The sequence below is a fragment of the Aspergillus saccharolyticus genome, assembly GCF_003184585.1.
Source record: "Aspergillus saccharolyticus JOP 1030-1 unplaced genomic scaffold BP01scaffold_45, whole genome shotgun sequence".
In the NCBI taxonomy this organism is placed as follows: domain Eukaryota; kingdom Fungi; phylum Ascomycota; class Eurotiomycetes; order Eurotiales; family Aspergillaceae; genus Aspergillus; species Aspergillus saccharolyticus.
In genome coordinates this window covers 52,079-76,778 of record NW_020290655.1, presented here as the reverse complement: position 1 = coordinate 76,778, position 24,700 = coordinate 52,079, and the positions used below count along the sequence as shown (strand labels likewise).

The 24,700-nt window shown below is 51.6% G+C and overlaps 8 protein-coding genes across 8 annotated transcripts; 3 read left to right on the top strand and 5 right to left on the bottom strand.

The window, feature by feature from the left end:
- Nucleotides 1-48: 48 nt before the first annotated feature.
- BP01DRAFT_394938 (DNA-directed DNA polymerase delta POL3) lies at nt 49-3,723 on the bottom strand. The gene is made up of 3 exons (XM_025578360.1): nt 3,217-3,723; nt 978-3,163; nt 49-926 (listed from the first exon to the last, which is right to left on the bottom strand). The coding sequence occupies exons 1-3, from the start codon at nt 3,610-3,612 to the stop codon at nt 188-190; spliced, it is 3,321 nt and encodes a 1,106-aa protein (XP_025427561.1). The 5' UTR covers nt 3,613-3,723; the 3' UTR covers nt 49-187.
- Nucleotides 3,724-4,110: 387 nt separating this feature from the next.
- BP01DRAFT_360227 (O-methyltransferase) lies at nt 4,111-5,105 on the bottom strand. The gene is made up of 2 exons (XM_025575874.1): nt 4,568-5,105; nt 4,111-4,512 (listed from the first exon to the last, which is right to left on the bottom strand). The coding sequence occupies exons 1-2, from the start codon at nt 5,043-5,045 to the stop codon at nt 4,298-4,300; spliced, it is 693 nt and encodes a 230-aa protein (XP_025427560.1). The 5' UTR covers nt 5,046-5,105; the 3' UTR covers nt 4,111-4,297.
- A 1,164-nt stretch (nt 5,106-6,269) lies between these two features.
- On the bottom strand, nt 6,270-7,962 carry BP01DRAFT_360226 (NAD(P)/FAD-dependent oxidoreductase). Its single transcript, XM_025575873.1, has one exon. It carries the CDS (start codon nt 7,620-7,622, stop codon nt 6,435-6,437), a length of 1,188 nt encoding a protein of 395 aa, XP_025427559.1. The 5' UTR covers nt 7,623-7,962; the 3' UTR covers nt 6,270-6,434.
- A 909-nt stretch (nt 7,963-8,871) lies between these two features.
- BP01DRAFT_360225 (putative protein kinase) lies at nt 8,872-11,001 on the top strand. Its single transcript, XM_025575872.1, has 2 exons — nt 8,872-9,640; nt 9,710-11,001. Exons 1-2 carry the CDS (start codon nt 8,891-8,893, stop codon nt 10,892-10,894), a joined length of 1,935 nt encoding a protein of 644 aa, XP_025427558.1. The 5' UTR covers nt 8,872-8,890; the 3' UTR covers nt 10,895-11,001.
- Nucleotides 11,002-11,279: 278 nt separating this feature from the next.
- Nucleotides 11,280-11,794, bottom strand: BP01DRAFT_394934 (uncharacterized protein; the record flags this gene model as incomplete). Its single annotated transcript, XM_025578359.1, has 3 exons — nt 11,280-11,575; nt 11,643-11,662; nt 11,691-11,794. 3 exons carry the CDS (start codon nt 11,792-11,794, stop codon nt 11,382-11,384), a joined length of 318 nt encoding a protein of 105 aa, XP_025427557.1. The 3' UTR covers nt 11,280-11,381.
- A 1,674-nt stretch (nt 11,795-13,468) lies between these two features.
- Nucleotides 13,469-17,012, top strand: BP01DRAFT_360224 (phosphatidylinositol-3,5-bisphosphate 5-phosphatase). The gene has a single exon (XM_025575871.1). The coding sequence runs from the start codon at nt 13,581-13,583 to the stop codon at nt 16,668-16,670; it is 3,090 nt and encodes a 1,029-aa protein (XP_025427556.1). The 5' UTR covers nt 13,469-13,580; the 3' UTR covers nt 16,671-17,012.
- A 103-nt stretch (nt 17,013-17,115) lies between these two features.
- On the bottom strand, nt 17,116-21,105 carry BP01DRAFT_376903 (tRNA adenylyltransferase; the record flags this gene model as incomplete). Its single annotated transcript, XM_025576976.1, has 8 exons — nt 17,116-17,345; nt 17,385-18,180; nt 18,246-18,694; nt 18,744-18,903; nt 18,957-19,106; nt 19,424-19,629; nt 19,699-20,250; nt 20,301-21,105. The coding sequence occupies 8 exons, from the start codon at nt 21,103-21,105 to the stop codon at nt 17,116-17,118; spliced, it is 3,348 nt and encodes a 1,115-aa protein (XP_025427555.1).
- Nucleotides 21,106-21,621: 516 nt separating this feature from the next.
- Nucleotides 21,622-24,355, top strand: BP01DRAFT_394930 (TRAPP III-specific subunit 85 family protein). Its single transcript, XM_025578358.1, has 2 exons — nt 21,622-23,079; nt 23,131-24,355. Exons 1-2 carry the CDS (start codon nt 22,011-22,013, stop codon nt 24,276-24,278), a joined length of 2,217 nt encoding a protein of 738 aa, XP_025427554.1. The 5' UTR covers nt 21,622-22,010; the 3' UTR covers nt 24,279-24,355.
- Nucleotides 24,356-24,700: the final 345 nt, after the last annotated feature.

The window sequence follows — 24,700 nt, the reverse complement described above, 5'->3', positions numbered from 1 at the left end:
GGTATTAGAGCTCTAGCAGTACGTAGAGAGTAAGAGGTATCATTCTTTATATTATTGACCATACAAGACCGTATGCTATCTAAAACCATGACTCCGATGATTTTCCAATACGCCGATGCTCCCTGGTCCAAACAAGTGATGAGATACATATACAATCATAATAGATACCAACTATTGCCATCAACAATCACCATGCACCAGCATCAAAATCAAATCGAGCCAGCTCTTTCTGAGAGTCCTCAACGTCCTTCTTCGCCTTCATACGCATATAGAAAATGGGACAATCGCGAGACGAGCAGATAACCTCACAGTGCAAACTGCCTTGGCATCGCTGACACTGCGTCCACAGACGCCCAAACCGGACCTCCAAGTCCGAGACCTTGTTCAGAGATCTGGTGTAGAGTTCACCAAGGCGAGGCCGACAGTACTCACACACAGCGCCTGCCATCTCTTCTTTCCCTGAAAGGGGCTTCTTGCAGCCCAAGCAGGTTTGCGTCTTCTTTGCAAACTTCATCAGCCCTCCCATTGTCGGTGCTGCGACAGAGATAGACCGAGTGTGCTCGCCAGTCAGAAGCTGGCTAGCCTTCTTCTCGCCAAGAATCGGTTCGAAGATACGTCCGAGGGGATTGGCAAGCTGGTTGTCCAGGTAGTACTTGGTGTCAATGGGAATGTTGTTCTCCAAAACATAGATAGGATCCTCAGAACGCTCATAGTTCTTCGAGCCACCGGCACCCTTCACAATGACGTAGGCGACACGATCTCCAAGAGTGGGCGCTGAACCTGCATCACGCTTCCTCATCCGCTCGGCAAGCTCCACGTGCGCCTGCTTTGCTGTATATGCATCTTTGGAAAGGGCTTTCGTAATCACTAGCTTGGACATATCGATCTTGTTTTGCAGGAGATCCGAAATAGTGTCCTTGACATAACTGCAGATAAATTAGTTAAAAGTTCGCTTAAAGCAGCAATAGGATTCTTACTCCTGGGCACCATCGATATCCCGATCAATGAGGATCTTATGCAAAACCGTCTCGATGACATTCTGCACCAACAAGCAATTGTCACGGCGAACTGTCTCGATACCTTTGGTGTCCATTTTGTCATACTTCTTAGGGTTCGTCCAGTACAAACCGGCATATCTCTTCTTATTGATGAGGAGATACGGGAAGTAGACCTTCTCGAACTCAAGCTTGATGGGCTTAAGGAATTTCGAAGAGACATACTCAGATGCCTCTTGTCCAAGCTTCATTGCCTCCTCTAGCGAGTCCACGCCAAACTTGACCATAACAGAGTCAGTGTCTCCGTAAATGACCTTGGCGTCATGCGAATATCCATTGGCGATGGTATATCTAGCTTCGACCTCCTGTTTCGTTTTTTCGATCATTTGACGACCATAACTGGTTGTACTACTAGCGATAGGCAAGCATGGCAGCTTTCCGACAGTGGCACCTGTGAGACCGTAGACACTGTTGGCACTGATCTTCAGAGCAAGCTGTCTTCCGTTCAAGACGGCCTTCTTGAACGGGTCGGTTTCCACGGCAAGTTCTTTCTTTGCCCGCTTTCTGGCTGTCAATAATTCCTCAAGAATCTGTGACAGAAGACCCTTGCGGACGTTGGCTGTACAAAACATATCGCCGTTTGGTGTCACGATGTAGTCCTCATCCTTCTTGAGCTTGAGTCGCTCTACACTGCTCTTGTTCAGCAGTGTCGTGTAGCACAGGTTATGTGCTTGAATGATAGAAGGATACAGCGATGCGAAATCGAGCGTTGCAATGGGCACGCCATAATAGCCCCTGACGGGCTCGATGACAGTGGCACCTTCATAATCCTGCTCATCCGTGGACTTCATATTGGGAATAACAAGTTGTTGTTCCAGTGCTTTTCGGAACAGTTGGCTGATGAACTTGACCTGTTGACCTCTGGACAACAAGAAATTGAAAGGAACACCCGTGACTCTTGCCATCTCAGTATAGTTAACCAAGCACATAAGCTTGTCCATCAGTCTCTGCGGCAAATATGCATCCTTCAAACAGTAGACAGCCAATCTTCGCCTGGAGTCTGGCGTGCCGTTATAGAGCTCAGTGATCATCGTGTGATGCACGTCTTCCTTCTGTTCTCCCAAGAATTCGTAGGACACGGAGTTAAGCGTGTAACTCCGCAGATGATGATCTCTTTGTACCAACTGAAGCAAATCCAATTGAATCCGGCCATTGGTGTTGGTAGACTTGGTGTCACGGTTGCCCATCTGCTTGCTGGAAAAGTTCGTGTCCTTGGCCTGGGACATTACCCCATTCAGTCGTGTCCAGTAAGGGAATCCGGTGCACTTCAAATGCTTGGCGCGATCCAAAAGATACGGGAAATCGAAGTTGGCAATATTGTATCCAATAATGACGTCCGGGTCTACCTTCTCCACAAAATCGCGCCAGGCCATGAGCATTTTGGATTCATCCTGGAACTCTAGAACCTGGGTGTTAACAATGAGGCTGCAGGTGTCCAGGACGAAGACATTGCGAATGAAAGGCTTCGACTCTCCGTAACGCGTAACGACATTGGCAATCTGGATGACGGGGTCGTGATTCGGTTCTGGAAAGATTCCCTTGCGACCAGCGCATTCGATATCGAAGGAAAGGATGCGAAGCGGTGCCATCTTAGCCCATTCTCCGGTGGGGTGATGCGATATTAGATCTCGATAATCTATGCTCGCTTCAATCTGGCAATTCGATATCTTCTCACGAGGACCGAATAGTCGGTACTTGCCGGCCGTTGCCTCAACCCACGACATGCCCGAGATGTCTACATCAATCATGAATCGCAGAAGGTATTGAATGTTGTCGAATGTGAGAAATCCACCCTCTGCGTTGTTCCAAAGCCCCTTGTAGTTGAGACTCTGCGCACCTCCGCTCTCCAAGGCACTCCGCAATCTGCTGATGTGCTTCGGTTCCGTCACTGTGATCTTGAGATAGTAACTCTTTTGATTGCCCTGAAAGCCATAGATATTCTCTCTCATCGTTATCTGTACCGACTGAATTGTAGGTTGAAATTGTCCGATCCGACTTTCAAGGAATGCTCGGTAGGGCTCGCAATCGTCTTTCGTGAAGTTCACAGGGGCGGCGATGTAAAGGTAGTGTTGGAATCCGGTGACATGAAGCAGAACGGACTGGCCAGCCTATTGATCGCTATGAGCAAGTGGTGAAGGGACAATACAGCTGCGCGACTTACTTCGGTGACACCAAATAGTCGAACCGCGGTCTTCCCGCCATGAACTGCGCCCTCCTCCGCATCAATCTGTTGGAAACAAATGTTGTCCTTTGAAGCATCAAACTCGCCGAGCGGCGGACGCTCCCATTGTTGATCTTTTTCTGAATTATTCTGCTTCAACCCATTCATGTCCTGGGTCAACTTCTCGAGAACCTCCTCCTCGAACTGGCTTTTTTGCGGCTGACTCGACCCAGGGACCTTCCGTTGACCCTGCGTGCCCTGCATGTTCTTGAAAGTAGACCCATTCTCGATTTTGCGTTTCTTCAGCGCAGTCGGCGACTTCGGACCGCTGCTGCGAGGGTTGTTCGTTGCCTCGCCCAGAACCCGCTTCTGGGGCATGGTAACGGCTTCAGGCATTTTGTCTGCTCATATATAACAAGAGCTGCAAATCTCTATTAAAAGCCGTGACAGCCGTGAGAAGCGCGAGGTAGGACTGTGATGTGGTTGTTTGGGAGATGTGGGCCGGCAGTGCTGGTGTCGCGGGAAACTGCTCTCCAATTAATGCGCACGTTCGTGTCCCGTTCGCGCCGTGACGTGACGCCCACTACGCGTTGAGTGAATGTGTCACGTGATAATATAGCTACCCGGCAAAGGACGATCAGCTTCGCATCACCTCCGGCTCCGCGGCGCTTCTGGTGCTACCCATGCCGCACTACGCTATACGACAGTCATTTGATACGTGGCTGCTAAGACTCAGCTTCTCCAGACTTCGACCACCAAAAAAAGTATCATATGAGACTCTGTCGTAACTGCTGATTACTTTACGAATGGCGTCATTAACTCATTTTGTGCGGTCAATGGCAGATCGAGTTGAACCCCCCATGGATTGATACTAGCCCCAGTGGGAAGACAGCCATTTCTACCTCTCACTATGAAACTGAATCACTGGTCTCTCCCTCAAGCTGGACAGTCTATAGCTTCGAGTAGATTGACGGAAAGGATCGTTCAAGGAAAACCTTCATGCACATTTCATCCAAAATGGTTGCGAGGATCCTCCCTCTCCAATACAGCACTTCCTTTGATCCCCATGCCTCCGTCATCCTCACTGCGCGTTTCCCGGCTGGTATACACTCAATTCGAGGCCATTGTTAAATGGGAGCGTTAGACTCCTAAAACCACTCTCCGGAGCACGCATATAATCAAGGAGCTCCTTACAGTGTTCCGCAGCACTAATCGTGTTGTCGGTAATGATCACAGCCCCAGGTCTCAGTGCCGGCTGCACCAGTTTCAAGACCGGGAGCAGCAGTGGGCCCCAGACTGTCATTGTCAGCATACGACGCTCTGTATCTGAGATCAACCTCTCACCACTTACTATCCAGCAAGAGCATGTCCACCGTTCCAAGTTCATGCTTCAAAGTCGCCTTGACATCTCCCTCACGCAGCTCGATGAGGTTGTGTACCGAGCTTCCACAAGCATTCCAATGCTCTCGGGCCTTTCTTGCTTTCGCGGGCTCATGCTCCGTCGCAATGACTTTGCCAGGGCCACCCGTGGCCTCCACATTGGCTGCAACGGCCAGGGCAAGGTAGATGGTGCTCACGCCGTAGGATGTGCCGGTCTCGACAATGGTTTTGGCGCCGGTTGCAAGGCCCATTTGGTAGAGAAAATAGGCTTTGTCTTGTTCGATGGCAATGAACTTGTCTCGCATCTTCTCGTCGACCGTCCCGGGCTCGAAGTCATCCCAAGTCAGGTGGGCTTCCTGTGCTGCTGATTGATTGTGCAGCTTGGACAGCAGCGACAGGATGTGCGGGCAGACATGCTTGAGTGGGTGGTTGCTTGCTTGGGAGGCCATGGTTTGTACTGGAAGTGTCTAATGCCCCTCACATCGAGGGTGACGAGAATCTATTTATGCCTGCCTGATGCTCGTAGCCCTTTTTTTTATACGGATAGTCTGTTGCGTTTACTGACCTTCCGCAAGCACGACACAACATCTGCAACAACCCGAACTTATGAGTCATAGTGTTGGCCAATTGTTGCCAAACAATCGATCTGTGTTATATACAAGCTGCTGCATCAACGAAAAAGGTAACTCCGATGTGAACTTACCCGAAGAGTAGTGTATACTGAGGGTAAGGGCGGAGGCACGCCTTGTCAGTCTTCATCCGCCGGTTACAAACCGCTCTAGGAGACTCATTCCTTCAAGACGGGCCGCGGGCTAATTGTTCTGATCCCAGAATGGGTTAAACTGGTGTAATTGATGTATAGCCAAGAAGTGGGATACAGGCTGCCGAACAGCTATTGGACGCCCTTTGGGATTTTCACGCCATCGCGCGGTTGGCGGATTCAAGCGGAGCGGCCTGGTATTCCCAGCCTGTACCAACTTACATGTACTTGCTCGTCGGGTAGTAAAACCATAAGGATATGATGCTAGACATATTTGTTTATTTAACATCATGGATGCACCATGTTTTTGCCGGATGAGAAAGCATACCTTGCTCCAAATCGCGCTATCGAAGTACAAATCTAATAACCAATGTTGGCAATGCAAACAGGGCACCTGCGAATCTCGAAGTCAATTAGCACCTCCTGCTGCCAGGCTACAACCTGGCAGACCAATATTGACCGACCTTCCAAGATATCTTTTGAACTTCGTGACATATTATGCCTTCATGTAATAGGTACCTTAAGTCATTCTGAGGAGAGATCAACGAGTTAGGGAACAGCGATAAGTATGACCATTGCAACCAAGGATACTATTGTTCCCCGCTCGTCCTTCGGTACAGTACATATCAACTCAATCGCGCCTTTCAACCACCCGGTGCGTTTAGGTGCGGGGTGCTCTGTACCCGGACCGTGTGGGTGCTGCGTGGGGTTACGCGGAAGTGTATGCTGGAGATTGCGCAGAGGGCGAGCGTGGAGGTGCGGTTGGATCCTGTACCAATGGATCTGGCTTATGTATCAGGCGGATGAGATCTCATGTGTACGACTGCGGGCGGGATTATGTCTAGTACGGAGTTGGATGGGTGGCCGGTGGGGGATGGCAAGGTCGGGCCAGTTACGAGGATGGTCTGGGATAAGTATTGGGATATGCATTATGATCCAGCTTATAGCTTAGCTGTGCAGTATGATGGGTTTCCAGCGCGAGGTCATGCGAAGCTTTGAAGAGGTACTGTGGAGTTGGAAGTGTACTAGAAGGTGCGATTTTTCGTAAGCTGGGATGAAGATCATACATTGGAACCCTTCATTCCGAAGATGCAACTGTTTTATAGATGTGGTTGTATCCGTCCAGTGACTCCTGTGTCAGCTCCTTCATCTCCCGTCCCTTAAATCTGTTGGGATCCAAAGCCTTCTTCAGAGTCTCGTCGAGCGCCTCTCCCTGGATCATTTGAGCCAGGAACTTGGCCGATCCAGCTGCATGGGTCACCCAGACAGCGGCCGCCATGTACAGCCCAGCAACCTCAGCCACAGCTCCCACCAGTGGCATATTGTCTGGCGTCATCGAGAAGATACCGTTGAATTTCTCCCGGATCTCCAAGTTGGTCGAATCCGGAATGAACTTCATCGCCGTGTCCAGAGTCGCACCGAAATCCTCAATCCAGTCCCCAATGGCGGTCTCATTCGGCTGCTGCGCAAACGGTGGATGATCGTAGGAGCCCAGTCCGTAAAAGGTACCGTGGTCCCTGGCATAGACGTGGTGCTCAGGCCATCTGACCCAAGGCGCTCTATGTTCGCTCAACTCGTGGTACTTGCCGTACATGTAGGGATGCGCGACAGGGATAATGGGAATGGGTGTTTGGAAGTCACTGAGCTCCGGAGCCCAGATGCCAGTCGCGATAATGACCTTCTTTGCTTGAACGAACCCGGCCGTGGTCATCACACCCTCTACCTGGCCATTGGCTTGCTGGATCTTCGTGGCATCCGCCTGCAGAAGCTGCACGCCTCTCGCCCGTGCCTCGTCCTGGAAGAAGGTGGTGATTCTGATGGCGTTGGCAGCACCATCTCCGGCAAAGTGCAGCGCAGCGGTGTATTCTCCCTTGATCAGAGCAGGGGCCATGCGAATTGCTTGTTCGGTCGTGATGAGCTCGGCTTCGAGACCAGCCCGTTTCGCCGAGTCATGGCGCTGTTTCAGGCGCTCCGCCCCCGCAGGGCTTGTCGCCAGCTCAAGACCCCCGACCACGTCGAACCCGGCGGGGATCCGCCTATACTCATGAACGGTCTCCTTAGCTAGACGGGTCAGGACTTCGGATTCGTTGTACTGGCCAACAAATCCAGGGGCATGGCCGGTTGAGCCCTTCAAAGGTGCAAAAGAGCGATCAATCAAGACGATTTTCTTGCTGTTATCTCCAGACGAAGACAAGAAGTATCCCAGGGCTGAGCCCACAATGCCGGCGCCGATGATGGCGAGGTCTGCGGAGTATGAGGCTTCCATTCTGTCAAAGTCAAGTTGTGCCGGTTGCGTCAACACCCATTCTTGGGGCCGTAGTTGGTAGGCTATATATGATGACTCGGGAGGGTTGAAGCAGCCAAGACTGCCGCGCGTGTGTCTCGGCGGATCTGCCCAAGATAGTCATCTCGTATACTTGTCTTGCCCCCCCACTGGACTATAACAACCAGTGTTAGCAGGCTGCTTCTCTCAGTTCAACCCCACATTTATCCGTCTTCAGAAGCCGCTTCATGCCGGTGAGGCGTGGCACCATGTCATTTTCGGGAAATACTCGGAATGCTCAGGTGTTAGCCTAGGCTTGATGACCCGCGATCTTGTGTGTGTTGTGAATGACAACGGGTGGTTGTTGATGTGGCCGAGGTCGGCCATTGATGAGTGGGCGATTGGGACGCCATCTGACTGCCTCAGGCAGAGAGAACGCGGGATGCCGGTGGGTGGAAGTTAACAAATTGGTGGGTGACTCAATTCTCCAACCCTCCCCCACTTTGCGCCAGCAGCAGTCTGGACCATGCATACAATCGCAATTCACACCTCACTATAATCATTGCCGTTTATGCTTGTATTTTCTTGTGTCACCGGTACATTTCACTCATTTGTATATTGCACGCCTGATACTTAATACGGCCCCCCTTGGTTTGCGCATCCCTAAATGGCATCTCCCGTTAGAATCTGATGGAAGACTTCATTGAACAAAAGGCAAAGCGGAGCTATTCATTTAAATTACGCAAACGTGATTCTCTCCAGTTAATTCAGGATCATTATCTGAAGATCTTCACAAATACACACTATCACCTAGAGAGCAACTTGTATACTTAATCTATTACCAGCAAGTCTATATAAACCAGTTTCATCGTGAGGAACCTCCGTCTCGATATGATGGCATTCGTGCTAACCACCCATGGAAATAGTCAAAGGCATTTCAAGTCCATGCTTGTCGAAAGTATCATTCAGTCAAGTGCCGCTGTTTGGTTCAATCATTTCCATTCGCCTGTCTTTAGCGTGACTCTGTATCGACTATCCCTGGCTTTTATTTGATTTCTGCCATCATGTCAATGTTCAGGAGACCTTCGGAGATGTCATCCTCTTCAAGCTCGGATGGAAGCGATCCCGAAGATGCTCTCAACTCTCCTCCTGAGCCCCGCTCTCAGCAGCAACAGCAGCAGCAGCAGAAGCCGAGGAAGAAGAAGGGCCGCCAGTCGCCTCCTCCGACACCAGGAGACAACAATGACGCCCCCAGCGAGGGCCATGCAAAGATGGTGACCGCCTCACTGCTCGAGTTCTATTGTCACAGTCGAGCCGCGGACTTGCTCAACTCGCAGCCTGGCTCGAATGGGCAGTACACGCGAGACTCCCCTGAAGCCCTTGAACTGGGCAGGGAATTGTACACCAAGCAGGCACAACTCCTCTCCCAGCATGGTGTGTTGAGTGAAGGTGCCGAATCGGATGAACTTCGGTCTATGCGTCAATTGTATCGCGATACACTGGACATTATTGGTCGCAAGGCCCTAGCGGGATTTAGGTTGGATACTCAACGATCGAATGCTCCTGGCACTCTGTCACGGTCTAGTAGCGAATTGACCCTTCATAAAGGTGGTACGGCCTTCGCGCAGCCGCTGCGAAACGCCCAACCTCTTGAGTCACTGCAGATTGACATGAATAAGCTGCTCAGTCGACAGTTGCCTCGCTCACTGGGAGATCCACTCAAAGCAACTCTTTTTGAAGGCATGACTGACAATCCCGGTGTAGAGCCATCGCGCTATACATCGCAATTTAGAGAGATTAAGGTTCTTGGTCGGGGCTCGTTCGGCGAGGTTTACCACGTGAGGAACGTTGTCGATGGGCAAGACTACGCGATCAAGAAGATACCTCTCAGTCAGCGCCGATTCGAGCAACTGCAGGGTGGTAACAAGAACCATCTGGAGACAATTCTGAAGGAAATCCGGACACTTGCCAAACTGGATCATACAAATATCGTGAGGTATTATAGTGCCTGGGCAGAAAAGGTAAACCCCGATGACTATTTCTCATCACCGGAAAGTTCGACACATGCTGACTCGGATGATGATTTACAGATGAGCGAGTCGATGCTTTTACAGCGGTCCATGGCGGAGGGTCCCAACAGGAAACTCGCAATCGTCTTCGAGGAGACGGAACCTTCGAGGACCGGGCCAACCCTGGACACATCGAGGTTCACCTCAGTAGAAAGCACAGGCGACGATGATGACGACTTCTCGGCCGCCCCCGCGATTTCCCAAGAACCCTCTCACGATCAGCTCTCTTCCATGGGCGGCGCAGACGAGGACATCTTCACGGATGGCCTTAGTCACGACGCTTCAAGTATGCAAATCCAGCGCCGCAATAGAGATGGCCTTGAGATCCCTGCAGTGATTCTACATATCCAGATGTCGTTGCACCCGATATCTCTCCACGCGTACCTTAACCCAGGTCCCAGCAGGCTTGGTGAGCATATGGACAAGCCACCACGTCGGCACTGCTTCCATTTGGTGCCATCCTTGCAGATCATGCTGGACATTCTTTCAGGGGTGCACTACCTGCATTCGAAAGACATCATCCATCGTGATCTGAAGCCCGCCAATATCTTCCTGTCGTGGCCGGAGAAACACCATACCCACAGCTGTCCACCATGCCAAGCAGACGGTGGCCCGGGTCTTCACTACTGCCAGCCTCGGATAGGGGACTTTGGTCTCGTGGCTGATATCTCGCATCTGAACGACCCTCCCTCCGAGGAGAAGCACAAGTCACCCGCATCATCCAAGCACGGCTCAGCGATCCAGCACGTTGTTGGTACTGAGTTCTACCGCCCGCCTCTCAACTCCAGCGGACTTATCTCCAGCGGGTTCGTTCGTGAATTCCAGAGAAAGGTCGCAATGGAGCGCCCGGTGCAATATGTCTGTGACTGGTCGCTTGACGTCTATTCTCTTGGAATCATTCTGTTCGAGCTGCTCTACCCCCTGAACACGAGAATGGAGCGCCATGTCGTGCTGGATGATCTGACCCGGGGACCGTACAAGGTGCCTCCTACTGCGTCCTGCCAGGGAGCATGCCTTCCGAAAGACTTCGTTGAAAAAGTTCACCTGGGTGACGTGAAATTGAGCAGTGGGGAGACGGTGGCGGACGCCTTGGCCAGCTGTATTGGCGGCATGCTGCATCTCGATCCTCATCAGCGCTGGAAATGTCAGGTCATCCAAAAACGCCTTCAGGATATCCTTGCTACTGTGTATCCAGACTCGCCTTGACTGATCATTTTAGATGGTCCGCCTCTATACGCGGTGGGATTGATGGATTAGGAGAAGTCGGAGTACGATCTTGCTTTTAGCGCCTAGTGATACATTCCATTTCAATGGCATTCAACGCTGTATAATAAATATTGTCTTGTTCACAAACACCTTAATATGTAATCATTCTAACTACTGTGAAGTAAATAAAGGAGCAGTAATTCTATCATGTCGTTGCTTATAATGCTAAGATATAACTATATAGCCTTGCTCATCATGCTTAGTTATAGTTCGTAATTGAAATAGTCATTGAAGTTTGGGGAGTACACAACTTTAAGGTGCTCACATGATTCAAGTTGCCACTTGCATTAACCAAGGTATCAACTTCTCATTGAAGTAATTTGGTGCTTGCGTTTGTGTATGCAGTAGGGAACAAAGTCGCGCACGCTGGCCTTGGGAGCAGCAAGACAGAGCAGGCTGAATGCTTCTTAGAGAGAAGGTACACACCTTATGGATGATCTGATTCATGGAATAGAGCCCCCCCGCTGAGTTCCCAACACGTTTCGCAGTGGCAGAGGATGTGCTCGGGCTCGGTGATCTCTGCCGTCCAGGAGCGATCACCGCAGTGGCAGCTGCCGTGGAATGTGCCGGCCTCGACGGTGGTGGTGGGCTTCTTTGCGGGCGGGCCGAAGAGAATGCCGTCTCGAATGTGTGATGCATTCTTTTAGATACGGGATATGAGTAATACATGAGATGAGCGACAGCTTACCGATCATAACTGAGTCCTCGCTACAGAACATAGTTAGTACTCATATACGTGGCAAACGCACCTGCTTTCATGCTCTTCATATATGGCCGACCGGTCTCCGGCCGCTTGCATTTATCCTTCAGCACCAGAAAGACAGCGAAGTGCTCGCCCATGTGATGAAGGGTTTATATCCGAAGAGGATGATGTGCGTAATTATCGCTGTCATCGGGGTGGATCTGTATGGCGGTAGATGGGGAAGCTGCTATGGCAAAGGAGATTGAGAACCCTGGGGATTGCAGCTTCACCGCTGGAAGGCTTATTTATGGTGTTATTGGATTTCATTGCGCTTACTGCGTCTGAAGGTGACTTTGCGTGCTCTTAGGTGGTGGTGGTCGTGCGCTGTGGATAGAAGCTTGTTGTTTAAGGATAGAGGGTAGGGCGGGGAAAATTACTTTATCTGGTTGCGGGGAGTTGCTTTCCCCGCGCGGAGTGCCAATTTGGGAAATTCGGGGTAAAATCCGCGGTGTCGGATACGGAGAGCCCCTTGCATGGATTTATTGCTATGGACAGTTACTAGTCATATTTAAATTGGCTAAGCTGTGAACAGAATGTCAATGGACATGGTGTCATAAGATTGTATTCCCCCTGCATCTTTTGAACAAATTTCTTGGCTTCAAGAGAGATATTATAAGTTCACCAATCCTCAGTAGCAAAAAAATCTTTTGAGAGCATTTCGATTCGGCGAACCACGACAGAAACCACAACCAAAAGCAACTGGATAGTAGATCATGTTGACAGGAGCTTCAACCTGCCGCGACTGGAATATAATGACACACCCCGTCTGAGAGCTTAAGGACCTCGCTCACATACGCAGTGAGGAATCTGGCCTATCACTACTCTCAAAGAGGACTCAAATCTGTGCCAGCCAGAAATCCCGTGAGAGCCATAGTCAAACACTTCACATCGAACCACTACACATTCTTCATCCACCAAGTAAATGTACCCGAAAGCCGCACTGTGATGGGTGACGGGGAAGTGAACTGGTCTAGTCAACTTGCTAATCCGTCTTGTACGAACTAGGCAGTCGATGTTGTTTTCTGACTCAATCCGCAGAGGCTCTGATTGGAGTATTATCATAGAAGGATAACTCATGTCTCGTTACTCAACTTTGCATTGCTTTGGTGCTTTGAAGTATCATGAAGATATCTCAGCAACGGTGAAGGAAAACAATACACCTTTCCATGTCAAGTTTTAGGCCCGACCTTACCAATAGCCGTCATGAGAGCCTGATAAAGAGTACAGATGGTATGAAATCTTGCTTGGTTGCTTCTTGGAATATGGACAAGGTGCCAGCCACACAGGGCGGGCGTAGATTGATATCGTTTATGACAAATGCAACATATGACAGACTGGAGGGAGAGATGTATATGATAGAGCTAGCCAGAATTAGGAAGGCTCTTTGTAGAAAATTCTCCTTGCCAGATATACCTAGTACCTTCTTTGGCGCCTTAGATATTTCCTTTTGGATGTGAGGTGCAAACCTGAACAGAGCGGACAGGCAACTCTCCACGTTTCCCCGTTCACTCTAAAAAGTAACACAGATCTATCGCTTGTGTGAAATCTCATCCCACTTCCCCTGGTGTTATGGGGACCAAGTGATAATTTGCTTCAGACTGAATCTCTTCCTACACCACCCATTCTCAGTATCATGTGCTGTTGTATGGCATCACGTGCCTCAAGCAGAAGCGTTAGTGACGTCACCACAGCCAGCCATGGGTAATGCCAATACCAAAGTTACCGGTATGTTGCCCCGAACACAAGACATGATCTAAAAACCATCTCGACCGCCAGAACACAAAACCTCTAGAAGGTTGCTGTTGAGAGAATTGTCATGGCCGGCTGAGCTTGCACGTCTTTGACCTTCTGGGAGACGGGTTTCCTCGAACTTAAGCTATCACCATGGACAGTCTTGATGGGCTTCCCATCCCCCGCGATGCTGCAGACGATCGCAGTCTTGGTGCTCTAGACGGCAACCGCTCTTCCAGAGCATCTCAGGATGGCAGCAGTTCACCAGACTCTCCGACTGACTTCAATTTTCCCTATGCAGACACCTCCTTTACCAGTGGCTCCAGCAGCAAGCTGCCCACAAGCCAGCCCGAATCAGCCCTGCAAAGCCTTCTCGACTTGGAAGACGATCGGAAGTCTCCCCGCGCAGCCTCACCGTTTCCCCCGCTACCTTACAGTGCCCCATCGGTCCCCGCAGTTCCTATGAGCGAGGAAGGCGACGAAGCTGAAGATGAAGAGCCGCAGGTTGCAACCTCCTTCGAGCGGGACTCGACCCCTACCTCAGCGCAAAAGCAACGATCTGCGTTCTTCGACGCGGGCGGCGAAGAAGGGATTCACCGCATGCATAAGTTCTCGCTGTATGAGACCGCCACCCGCTTCTACATGGTCGGCATGGATCTGTCAGATACGCGATTCCGGATCTTGAAGATTGATCGGACCTCCGAGTCGGGTGAGCTGAACATAGCTGAGGACGACATTGTCTACAGCAAGCGGGAGATGAGCCAGTTGTTGGATACCATCGACGACGGCAACAAGAGCTCAGGTGGGCTCAAGCTCAAGTGCAGTGCCTGGGCTCTGCTGGGATTCATTCGCTTCACGGACGCCTACTACATGCTTCTGGTGACGAAAAGAAGCCAGGTTGCCATGCTCGGCGGTCATTATGTCTACCAGATTGACGGAACGGAGTTGATCTCGTTGACCACGTCCAGCTCGTCCCGCCTGCGACCGGAGAAGAACCCGGAGGAGGCACGGTACATTGCGATCTTGAACAACCTGGACTTAACTCGATCGTTCTACTTCAGTTACTCCTACGACATTACCCACACCCTTCAGCGCAACATCTGTCGTGAACGCAAAGCTCACCATGAGGGGCAGCCCAAAACACTCCAGCAGGACTACAACCCCATGTTCATCTGGAATCATCATCTGTTGACCCCGGCCCACACTAAGTTGCGTAATCCTTGGGAGTGGTGTCTTCCGATCATTCACGGTTACGTGGAACAGGCGAAGCTGTCTATCTACGGAAGGATTGTGTACATAACAATTATTGCACGTCGTTCCCGGTTCTTTGCTGGAGCGCGGTTCCTGAAGAGAGGAGCAAACGACCTGGGATATGTGGCCAATGATGTCGAGACTGAACAGATTGTTTCCGACATGTCAGCTACATCGTTCCATGCGCCAGGTCCGCTGCTCTACGCTAACCCGCTTTATACCTCATACGTGCAGCATCGCGGCAGTATTCCGCTATATTGGACTCAGGAGAACTCCGGTGTTTCGCCTAAGCCCGACATCGAGCTGAACCTTGTTGACCCGTTCTACTCTGCTGCTGCTCTGCATTTTGACAACCTGTTCGAGCGGTACGGTGCGCCGGTGTATGCGTTGAACTTAATCAAAGCCAGAGAGCGGACGCCGCGCGAGTCAAAGCTCCTCAAGGAATACACTAATGCAATTCAATATCTTAATCAATTCCTGCCTGAGGACAAAAAGATCATCTACCAGCCTTGGGATATGAGTCGAGCTGCGAAAAGTCGCGACCAGGATGTTATTGGGACCCTCGAAGATATCGCGGGCGACATCATTCCAAAGACTGGTTTCTTCCAGAACGGTGTCGATGCGGAGTCCGGGCTTCAGTTGCAGAATGGCATAGCGAGGACAAACTGTATTGACTGTCTCGATCGTACTAATGCAGCTCAGTTCGTGATTGGAAAACGCGCTCTTGGCTATCAGCTTCACGCTCTGGGAATCATCGACGGCACCACAGTGGAATATGACTCGGATGCTGTCAATCTCTTCACTGATATGTGGCATGATCACGGTGACACGATTGCCATACAATATGGAGGCTCTCATCTGGTTAACACCATGGCCACGTACCGCAAGATCAATCAGTGGAGCAGCCACTCGCGTGACATGGTTGAGAGCTTTAAGCGGTACTACAATAACTCCTTCCTTGATGCCCAACGTCAGGAAGCATACAACCTCTTCCTTGGAAACTACATCTTCTCTCAGGGACAGCCAATGTTGTGGGATTTGTCCACTGATTACTACTTGCATCATGCCGATCCCAGATCATGGTCGAACAAGAAACGCCCTCACTACATCAATTGGTACAATCCAGACAACCTGAAGAAGTTCGAATTGCCGCCTCGTCCCAAGCTGCTCAAGGAACCGCTGTCACATTACGATGATTACTGGCTTGAATATTATCGGCCTCTGGCAGTATCGTCCTTTTCGAAGGTGTTCTCGTACAAGATGAACTCGACCCTCCGGTACCTACCATTTCGTCCTGCCGGCGCTCCCTACGATATAAGTCCATTCGTGGCCCGTCAGCAACACGAACAAGTGAATCGCGAACGTCAGGCCCCCCGCACTGTCAAGATCCAGGAACCTGACAAGACTGCCATCGGCCGGTCCAACTCCACAACCTCCCATTCCAACCGGCGCTGGCTGAGCCAACCACTCTCCGCCGACAAACAGCTTCCAGCCGCAGGGATCATGAAACAATCCACGTACACATCCTTTGGGGCCACTACCCAGACCACCACTTCCCTCCAATCCCAATCCTCCCTGGAACCCGGCACCACACCCAGCAAAGCGCAAATCGCCCAGTGGACCCTGGGCCAGCTCGTGCACGACTCCCTCAACCCCACCGTCACCGCCGCGGAAGCCGAAGAGTACGAGCGCTACATCAACCATCCCCTGAAAGTGCCCCTCGTTGTCACCTCAGAGAACGAACTGACCGCTACCTCGATCCGCGAGAACGAAGCCAACCTCGATTACATCGAGTACGCCAACAAATGCAACGTCGAGGAAGCTACATTGGAAGCCAACGCGATGGAAAACCTGGCTGATTATGTTGAATACCTGAACGTCCCTGAAACCGGGCTGACGGTCGTCGCGGAGGATTACGACAAGAAGCGGTACAAGCGCTACCGGCAGTGGCTGCGTGGCAAGAGTCTGTTCAAGCAACGCGTTGATATTTAAATGTAGACGCTTTCGGTAAAATAGTTGCATGTTCTGAACAAACTTTTTTTTCTGATTGATTTTATGTCGTTGATTTTCGTTCACATTCCTGTCCAAGCTTATGTTCTACGAAATGCCGCCCTTTTGTCATGACATGATACCCCCCCGTTTTGTCGCGAGCGTTGTCTATTCATTGTTGACTACTTTTCTGTTTGCCATATCTTGTGCATTTGTCATTGATTTGAGCTTTGAGTTTACACAGCTGCGGCTGTCATATTACGATGCGATGGTCGGCGCGGACGACCAGCCTGAAATTGACGCTTTTACTTCGGTAGCTCCCATGTTGTATCTCTTGTGTTGACGGTAAATCTTGGTATAACCCAGGGATAGAAATCCAGATTGTATAGCAGCTGGCAAACCTGCCACTTGTAGACATAGACCACAATCTTCAGAGTACTAACTGTACCTATTCATCTACCCCAAAGTACCGCCCATCCGACCTATCCACCTCTCCCAACAGCAACCCCCGCAACTGCTCATCCGCAGCAGCCAGCTCCTCCAGTTCCCTGCCAAAGCCCCCGCCACCAGCAGCAGAAAGAGCCTCCTGCTCCGGTGTATCTGACTGCAGGGGATTCTCGATCGCCAACCGCAGCAAACAGACAACGCCTTGCAGCTCTCTCTTCAGCCTGCGCAGGGCTACCAACCGTTCTTCATCGGTAGTCACATTGTTCTTACGGCGGCGGTGTCCTGTAGTCGTTGTGCTCTGGAGCTCCTCTTCCTCTTCCTCTTCCTCCTCCCTCTCCTCCTCAACAACAGTCAACCAACACGCACAAACCGCCCCAAGGATTTCCGTCCTCCATCGCCAGACACGCGGATGCGCGTTCAGGATCACCGCGCGAGCGACCCCCAGCGCCGCGAGGAGGAGGGGCGGGTGCGCGGTGCCGAAGGGGTTAGTCAATGTGCTGTAGACCAGCGGGACGAGGTCCTGAAGATACTTGGTTGCTTCAATGCGGAGGGCCGTGACGGTACGCTGGATTTCCGAGAGGAGGAGGGTAGACAGCCGCGGGTGGGGGAAGGAGGTCAGCGCGGGGTATGAGACTGATGACTGCGCAGTGATCGGGGAGGTGGAGCTGATGTGGTGGAAGGAGGAGATGAGGTTGTCGCGGAGGGTTTGGGTAAGGGCGTGGGTGAGGGCTTCGCTCTGCTGAGGGTGGCGTTGGCGGTCTCCCCCGTAGCTGGTTTCCAGGAGGGCGTGCAGGGCTGGGTAGGCGGTGGTTAGAAGTTCCAGGGATTCATTTTCCGGGGTGATGGTGGGCAGGGAGAGGAGGCAGGGGCGGATGGCGGATTCGAAGACGGAACTGAGGTTCGTGCGTCGGAGGATGTCGGATTGGGATGCGCGGATGGGTTGCAGGAGGGAGGTGAGGAGGGTGCAGCCCCGGATGCGGTGCGGGGTGAGTTCGTCGTCGATGAGGGCGAGGATTGGGGGGATGAGTTGCGAGAATTGGTTTTCTAGGTGGGTGATTGCTGTGGACTGGCAATTTTTTAGTCTGGGCTAGATATGCGTTGCTTGGAGGAAGGAAAGGGGGGCCAACGAACGTCGTATTGTGAGAGTATCCAGGCGAAAACTGTGGTTGAGTAGACGGCAAAGGCCTTCCATGGCTTGGCTTCCGGGTCAAGCGTGGTGAGGTCGAAGCGCGCCAGGGGGACGGGGTGGAAGTTCTTGCGACCCTCCGCGGTGATGGCTGGATTGCGGGTCTTGGTGAAGAGCGGCCGGATCTTCTTCTTCAGGGTCGTCTCGAGGATGGTCCAGAGAGAACCATCGGAGCGTGCTGTCGCGCTGAACTCACGCAGGACTTCAATTGATATACTGTGCGCTTCTCCGGTTGTCCATGGATCTGAGGTCGAGGAGAAACTCGCAAGAGCAACAAGGATATCAGATATGTTGGCTGCTTTCTGAATGGGATGCACCTTTTTCAATGTGGAAATGACAGTGATAGCTTGCGCCAGTTTCTGTTTCTCCGCATCGACGGCGGCAAGTTGACTTTCTAGAGACAGTTTAGCAGCGTCTCAATCAGAAGCTCGGACATCTCTTACGGCTGGCCTCTTCGATCGTCTCGGCGAAGATTGGCGAAGGGAGAGCGGCCTCGCTTGCCCAGTCATAAAGAGAATTCGCTGCGTCTATATCGGCATCGAGCAGAGTCCCAGGGGTCCAATTTTTTAGGACTGCTTGAGCCACCAGCAGGTTCTTACATATCTAGAATATTCTTGTCAGTGAGAATAACGCGCGCAATATGCTAGGTCTCTTACTTGTGCTGCACTTGAATCACCTTCAGAGGAAATATCCTGCCATAAGTGCTCCAATCCTCCTGGGAGGGTATATCGGGCAATGGCAGCCTCTGGGGGTTGAAGATCGCCTCCGGGGAGGGATGCGCGTGCTGCTGCGCGGAGTTCTTCCATCTACCTGTGCAGTCGGCTGGCCTTCGCTTTCACTCGGCCAGAGGAAAGATGATTATTTGTGGCTTGAGACGTAAGGACTGAGCTAATTAAAGCGAGAGGTTGAGGGGGAGTTGTAGCAGTTACACCAGTTTGTATGCCGGCAATTTGCCCAGCGAGCGGTCAGTTGGCGGATCTCGCCCAAACCGTCCCTTCACAATAACAACTACCAGGTTTACAACTACTTCAGACCACAACACAATTGAGTCAGTCATAAGCAAAATTTCATTTCGAGACTATGCTGCTTAAATTCCCAGCTCGTCTCTTCTATCAGCGATGACTTTCAAGACCTCCTCCTGGTCTGTTGAATCCGGATGTAGGAGTTGCCATTCGACCACGATCTGCAACGCCGTCGCCAGCCATCGTCCTTTCTTGCCTCCCATGGCTTTCATAATCTGGTCGCCATTAACGAGTGGCTTCATTTCGTAGACATCTTGTAAATTTTCCTCCTCGATATACGCGATGAACCTGGCGTACTCTTCCACCACTAACACCGGAAACATATCAGCTGTCTGGCTCGACACATGTAGAATGCCAGGGGTGTGAGGGTACTCACCTAGGGCATATTCGCGCCCGTCCATGACTTCCTGAAGGATAGCTTGAAGGATGCACAGTCTCCAGTCTTTTTTCCAAGAACGAATGTGCAATCCAACATACTTGCGGACTTCCGCCGCCGTTCCACCGACTGTCCCTTCCAAGATGGAGTTCTTGACCTCGAGGATTGTCTGCCAGCTTGCTGCCGCATCTCCAACAACAGAGATAACTTTGTTGTCGGCTCGTAGACTGTCCCTGGCGACCTCTGCAGCCCGAGGCGGTGGTGGTCGGCCCTTGCCAGTTGCGGGGCGCGTTGGAATCTTGGACCACGGAGCCATTGCTGAGAGCATCCAGGCGTAGTACTCCTCTTGCTTATCACGGATCAGGAAGTTTCGTATCTTCTCCACCGTTTGCTGAGGATCTTTGTCGGTAGGACGGATGAGTCGCTCCACCGTGTTGTAAGCATTAGGCCAGGACGATGTCTCAACAGTAGCATCGTCCTGGAAATTAGCAAAGATAGTCGGATAAAGACCTAGGCGGTCGATGAAATGTAGGGCACCCCGAGGGTCAGGACCTAGAAACCAGTGAGCCTAGCTACAGCGCGGATTATTTATGATTACTAACCATGGAGCATCTTCTCGAGTTCCTTCAGAACACGCTCACGACTAATCTTAAGCCGGAGAGCCTCGCCTATGTGAGTATTCTGCATTGCCTCCTCGGTTTCAGGGTGTATCCGATATCCCAGGCGGCTAGCGAAGCGGATAAGTCGTAGGACTCGCAATGGATCATCCTGGAATGTTTGGTATGGTTCTAACGGGGTGCGGATTATCTGTTCATGCATATCTTGAAGACCGCGCCGAGTTAGATCTTCGACTGTGGTCTCATTCAGATTATAGAAAAGTGCGTTGATGGTGGCATCTCGGCGCAAGGCGTCTTCCTCGGCTGTTCCGAATTCCATCTGGGGGTTTCGACTGTCGGCGGTGTATGTCTCCTTCCTCAGGTTGACCAAGTCCACATCTAAGCCGAAGATATTTGTTGTGACCGTTTCCAAGTGCTTTGATTTCTCTGGGTTTGCCTCGATTTTGTGCAGACTGACAAAGTCTTTTCCTAGATCGCCGCTGGCGTGGTCCTTCCGGTATTTGTCCAGATTACCAGGAATATCCAAATACTCTTTCAGGAGGAGTCCAAATTGGTACCCAGTCATGTTGTTGATGCCGACGTCAATGTCCTGGCTGTTCACCCCAAGCAGCTTGTCGCGCACCCATCCTCCGGTGAATCGCAGAACAGTGTTGGAGAGGTTCGCATCATTCGAGCCTTCTGTGCTTGCGCGTTCATGGATATACTGCGCAACATCTAGCAATAGGTTTTTGAGGGTGTTTTCGAGTGGTGTCAGCTGGATTTCAGGGACAGCACCAGTAGTGACGCTCATGGTGTTCTCGCGCGGGGCAGCCCCGGACAGGCGCCGTCGTCTTTTTTCCGGTCGTTGAGGAGGACTGCAGGATTCGGGACGTCTCATGGACGAGCTAAGAGGAGCAGCTTTGTCCGTCTGCAGATGAACCTGTAACCTTATGTTGGGAGTGAAGAACTGAGGACAAGGAATTGTCCGAGGGTCAGGGAAGGCAGCGCTATAAATTGAAGGAAGAATGACGGCGGGGCGGAATCGAGACAAGTTGGTCAGAGCACGGAAGATGGTTGTCACACGCATTGACATGGGCCATGACAGCCGTGACTCATTGACGACTCATGAGAGGTATATGACAGAACATTGACCGGGATGATCTTCAATAGACATCATGTTTGAATAATAATGGGGGTATGACTGGAATGATTATACAACCGGCAGATTCATGCGGATTGCTCCCACCGCCTGCCTGTTCAGATTTATACTGTAGTTATGAGTCGGGCCCAGTGAGGTCAGAGTTGAAGCTGTTTGTTGTCTGGCTAACTTCGAAGGGTGTTGAATCAATCCTGACTCCATATTTATCATTTAATTGATAACTTCTTGAGTTGGGACCTATTTTCTTGCCAAGCGAATCATTGCCCGTGGCTGAAAAGAAGCCTCACGTGCACAAGAGACAGTCCTATTGACTACTATTCTCCCACGTTTCGACCCGCGGTGAAGTGGCTTCATTCATTCTAGCACCGTCTTCTCGCCCTTTCTTTCCATCTTCTCCTCTTCCCTTTCACCCTCCAGGCTTACGGCTAGCTTCACGTCTCTGGCGCCTCTCACCTCAATACTAATTCATCTCTCACCTTACATTCGCCCTCACAGTCCATGGGCTCTAGAGACTTGTCAACCTGTTCTAGTGTCGCGTCGCAACATATTCGGAGTCCATGACATCGCCCGGAGATGCAGCTCCGGTCAAGCCTCCGCCGTCCTTCTCGCCCGGCGTTCCGCGTGTAGCTTCCAAGACGAGATACCCAAATCAGCGCCGCGATTCCTCTCCGTCTCTAGATGCAGATCTCACTGAGTCCAGGGTCGTCTCCCCACCCCCGCCTCTTCCCGCCACGACATCAGAACTACCCATCCGATCCGCATCACCACGGACTCCGTCCTTCCGATCGTCAACGCCTCAATTAGCCAGGTCCTCCCTTGGCTCTCCGGTGGACGGTCGGTTTGAAGGATCGGAGGAAATACGTTCGCTTATCATCCGCTCGTTCTCACCTGTCGTCGGCGTGTATGCGTCCGCAGACACCGATGAATTAGCACGGCAAAAGGGGTTTGCGGGGGGGTTCTGGCAATTGATCCGACCATTCGGCGAAAATATTCCCGGGAAGCTTGTGATACGGGATAGCGTTGGCGCGAGTCGGAGCTGGGAGGATTATGGAGTCCGCTTTGTCGATTTAGGGAACAATAATCAAGGTCTCCCTGAGTCGGGTGGGCGGAACTCCCCTCTAGCACACCTGGAAGAGGTCTTGGAGAAGCAACTGGGATCATTGGACGATCCGCTGGGCGGGTCTTTATTCCCAAAGGACTTCCTTGGATTTCCCAGCACCTCACCCTTATACAAACTTTACCTTCGGCAGCTTTTGTCTATAGCATCGGCGGCCCCTCATGAGACTTTTCGACATCCTGTGGCCAGTGTTATCGCCATCAGTTCGCGCAATACTGCCCCGCTGGAAACTCTCAGACGTCTCTACGCAGACACCAACAATGGTAACAAGAAGATGCCCGATTGGATCCATCCTGAGTATCTTAGGTACTATTTGTTAGTGCATGATGAGGATCGAGACGACATTACAGAATCCACAAAGCTATATGACCAAATGAAACGCCATTTTGGGCTTCATTGTCACCTGCTAAGGCTACGCAGTAATCAGTGTGTGGTTACAGACGACGATAGTGTCCAAGTACCTGAATGTGAATGGCTTTCGCCATCGGAGCGATTGTTTGGCCGGACAGGTGAGACACAGTCGTTATGTTGAATGTATGATCAGAGCTAACGATCAGCAGAGCCGTTGGTAGATCTTGACACGGGAGGTCTTCCACATGTGTTTGAGTCGGATGTGATGGCGATCAAGGCATTTGTCCGGGAATTAGTCGCGCAGTCCGTCGTACCATACATGGAGAATCGAGTGGCGGTTTGGAACGATCAAGTAGCCTCTCGCAGACGTGGTATCAGCGGAAGGTTTATGTCTATGTCGCGTCGGTGGGCTGGCTTTGGATCTGGCTCTCGGTCCAGCTTGACCTCTGGTGGAGCAAGTGGCAACTATGATATTGCGCATGGCTACTACAGATACGACACGCCCGAGGCTGTGCTACGCAAGATGGCTGACTTTGCATTCATGCTTCGTGACTGGAAGCTTTCCGCATCGACATATGAGCTTCTCCGGTCCGATTATGCCAACGACAAGGCCTGGAAGTATCATGCTGGCGCCTATGAGATGTCGGCGGTAAGCATGCTCTTGAGCCCATCTTCACTGGGCACCAAGGTCAAGATTGATGGCATTGATCAGATACTGGAGACGGCCACGTATTCGTATCTTACTCGATGCTCGGATGCGCCCAACGCCCTCCGTTGTTTGACTTTGGCCATGGAGTTACTTAAGTCGCGCGGTGGGTCGGCGGTGGAGAGTGCGGCTAGATGGGCCATGCGGGTCATGGACCAGGGTCTAGTTGGCTCGATCGGCCAGGGTCTCTTCAGTGAACGTATTTCAGCCTGTTTTGCGGCCCGAAATCCCGCGCCTGGGGTGAACTGGGGATCTCGCCGTCGCAAAGCCGGGATGTGGAGTGTTTTCGCTGCAGATCTGTGGCTTCGACTTGGAAAGCCGTCTCTGGCCTCGGCAGCCTTGGAGGAAGCGGAGCGCTTATATGCAGACGTCCTGCATGGTGACGGAGCTTTTACTATGCCGGAGATGCAGACTTTCGTCGACAATCTCAGACATGCCGTGAAAGTGGAGTATCTCGAAGCTAGGGGTCTAGACCTGAGAGATGAGACAGCCACCGCAGCGGCTTTGGGAACCGACGAGACGAGCGAGCAGCTTGATCGACGCAAGAACCGGAAGTCGCTGATCGTGAAGCCTCTGGACTCAGGGATTGGCCCGACACAGGGTATGAGGGATAATGACAATGCAGCCGATGACGACTTCGAACGAGCTTAGGGACGAAAGGGAGGCCGGATGGACGCATGACGGGGTATACATCATTATAGACACTCGTCGAATCTAATGTTACGTGTTTACGTGTTATCTTGGTCTGAGTAAATTCCCTAGATTGCTTTGCCTAATATAAAGCCCCCATATGCCACGCCCAAGCGGAGTCACTAGTACGGAGTACTCCGAAACTAGTGGTCATTCGGATATATGACGTCCTTACCAGAAGGGATCATCACCTGACCCCGATCTTATCGATAAGATCACCACCCGGACAACCAACCAGCGGGCCATTTATTGACTGACATCAGATCCCATCCGAAAGGACAAAGGAGCCAGAGCAACGAGAGCAGGCAAGTCCTCGGGCTGGGATTCAGACATACACTCACACGAACCGCCTAATTATACTCTCATTTCTAATTTCCACCTTC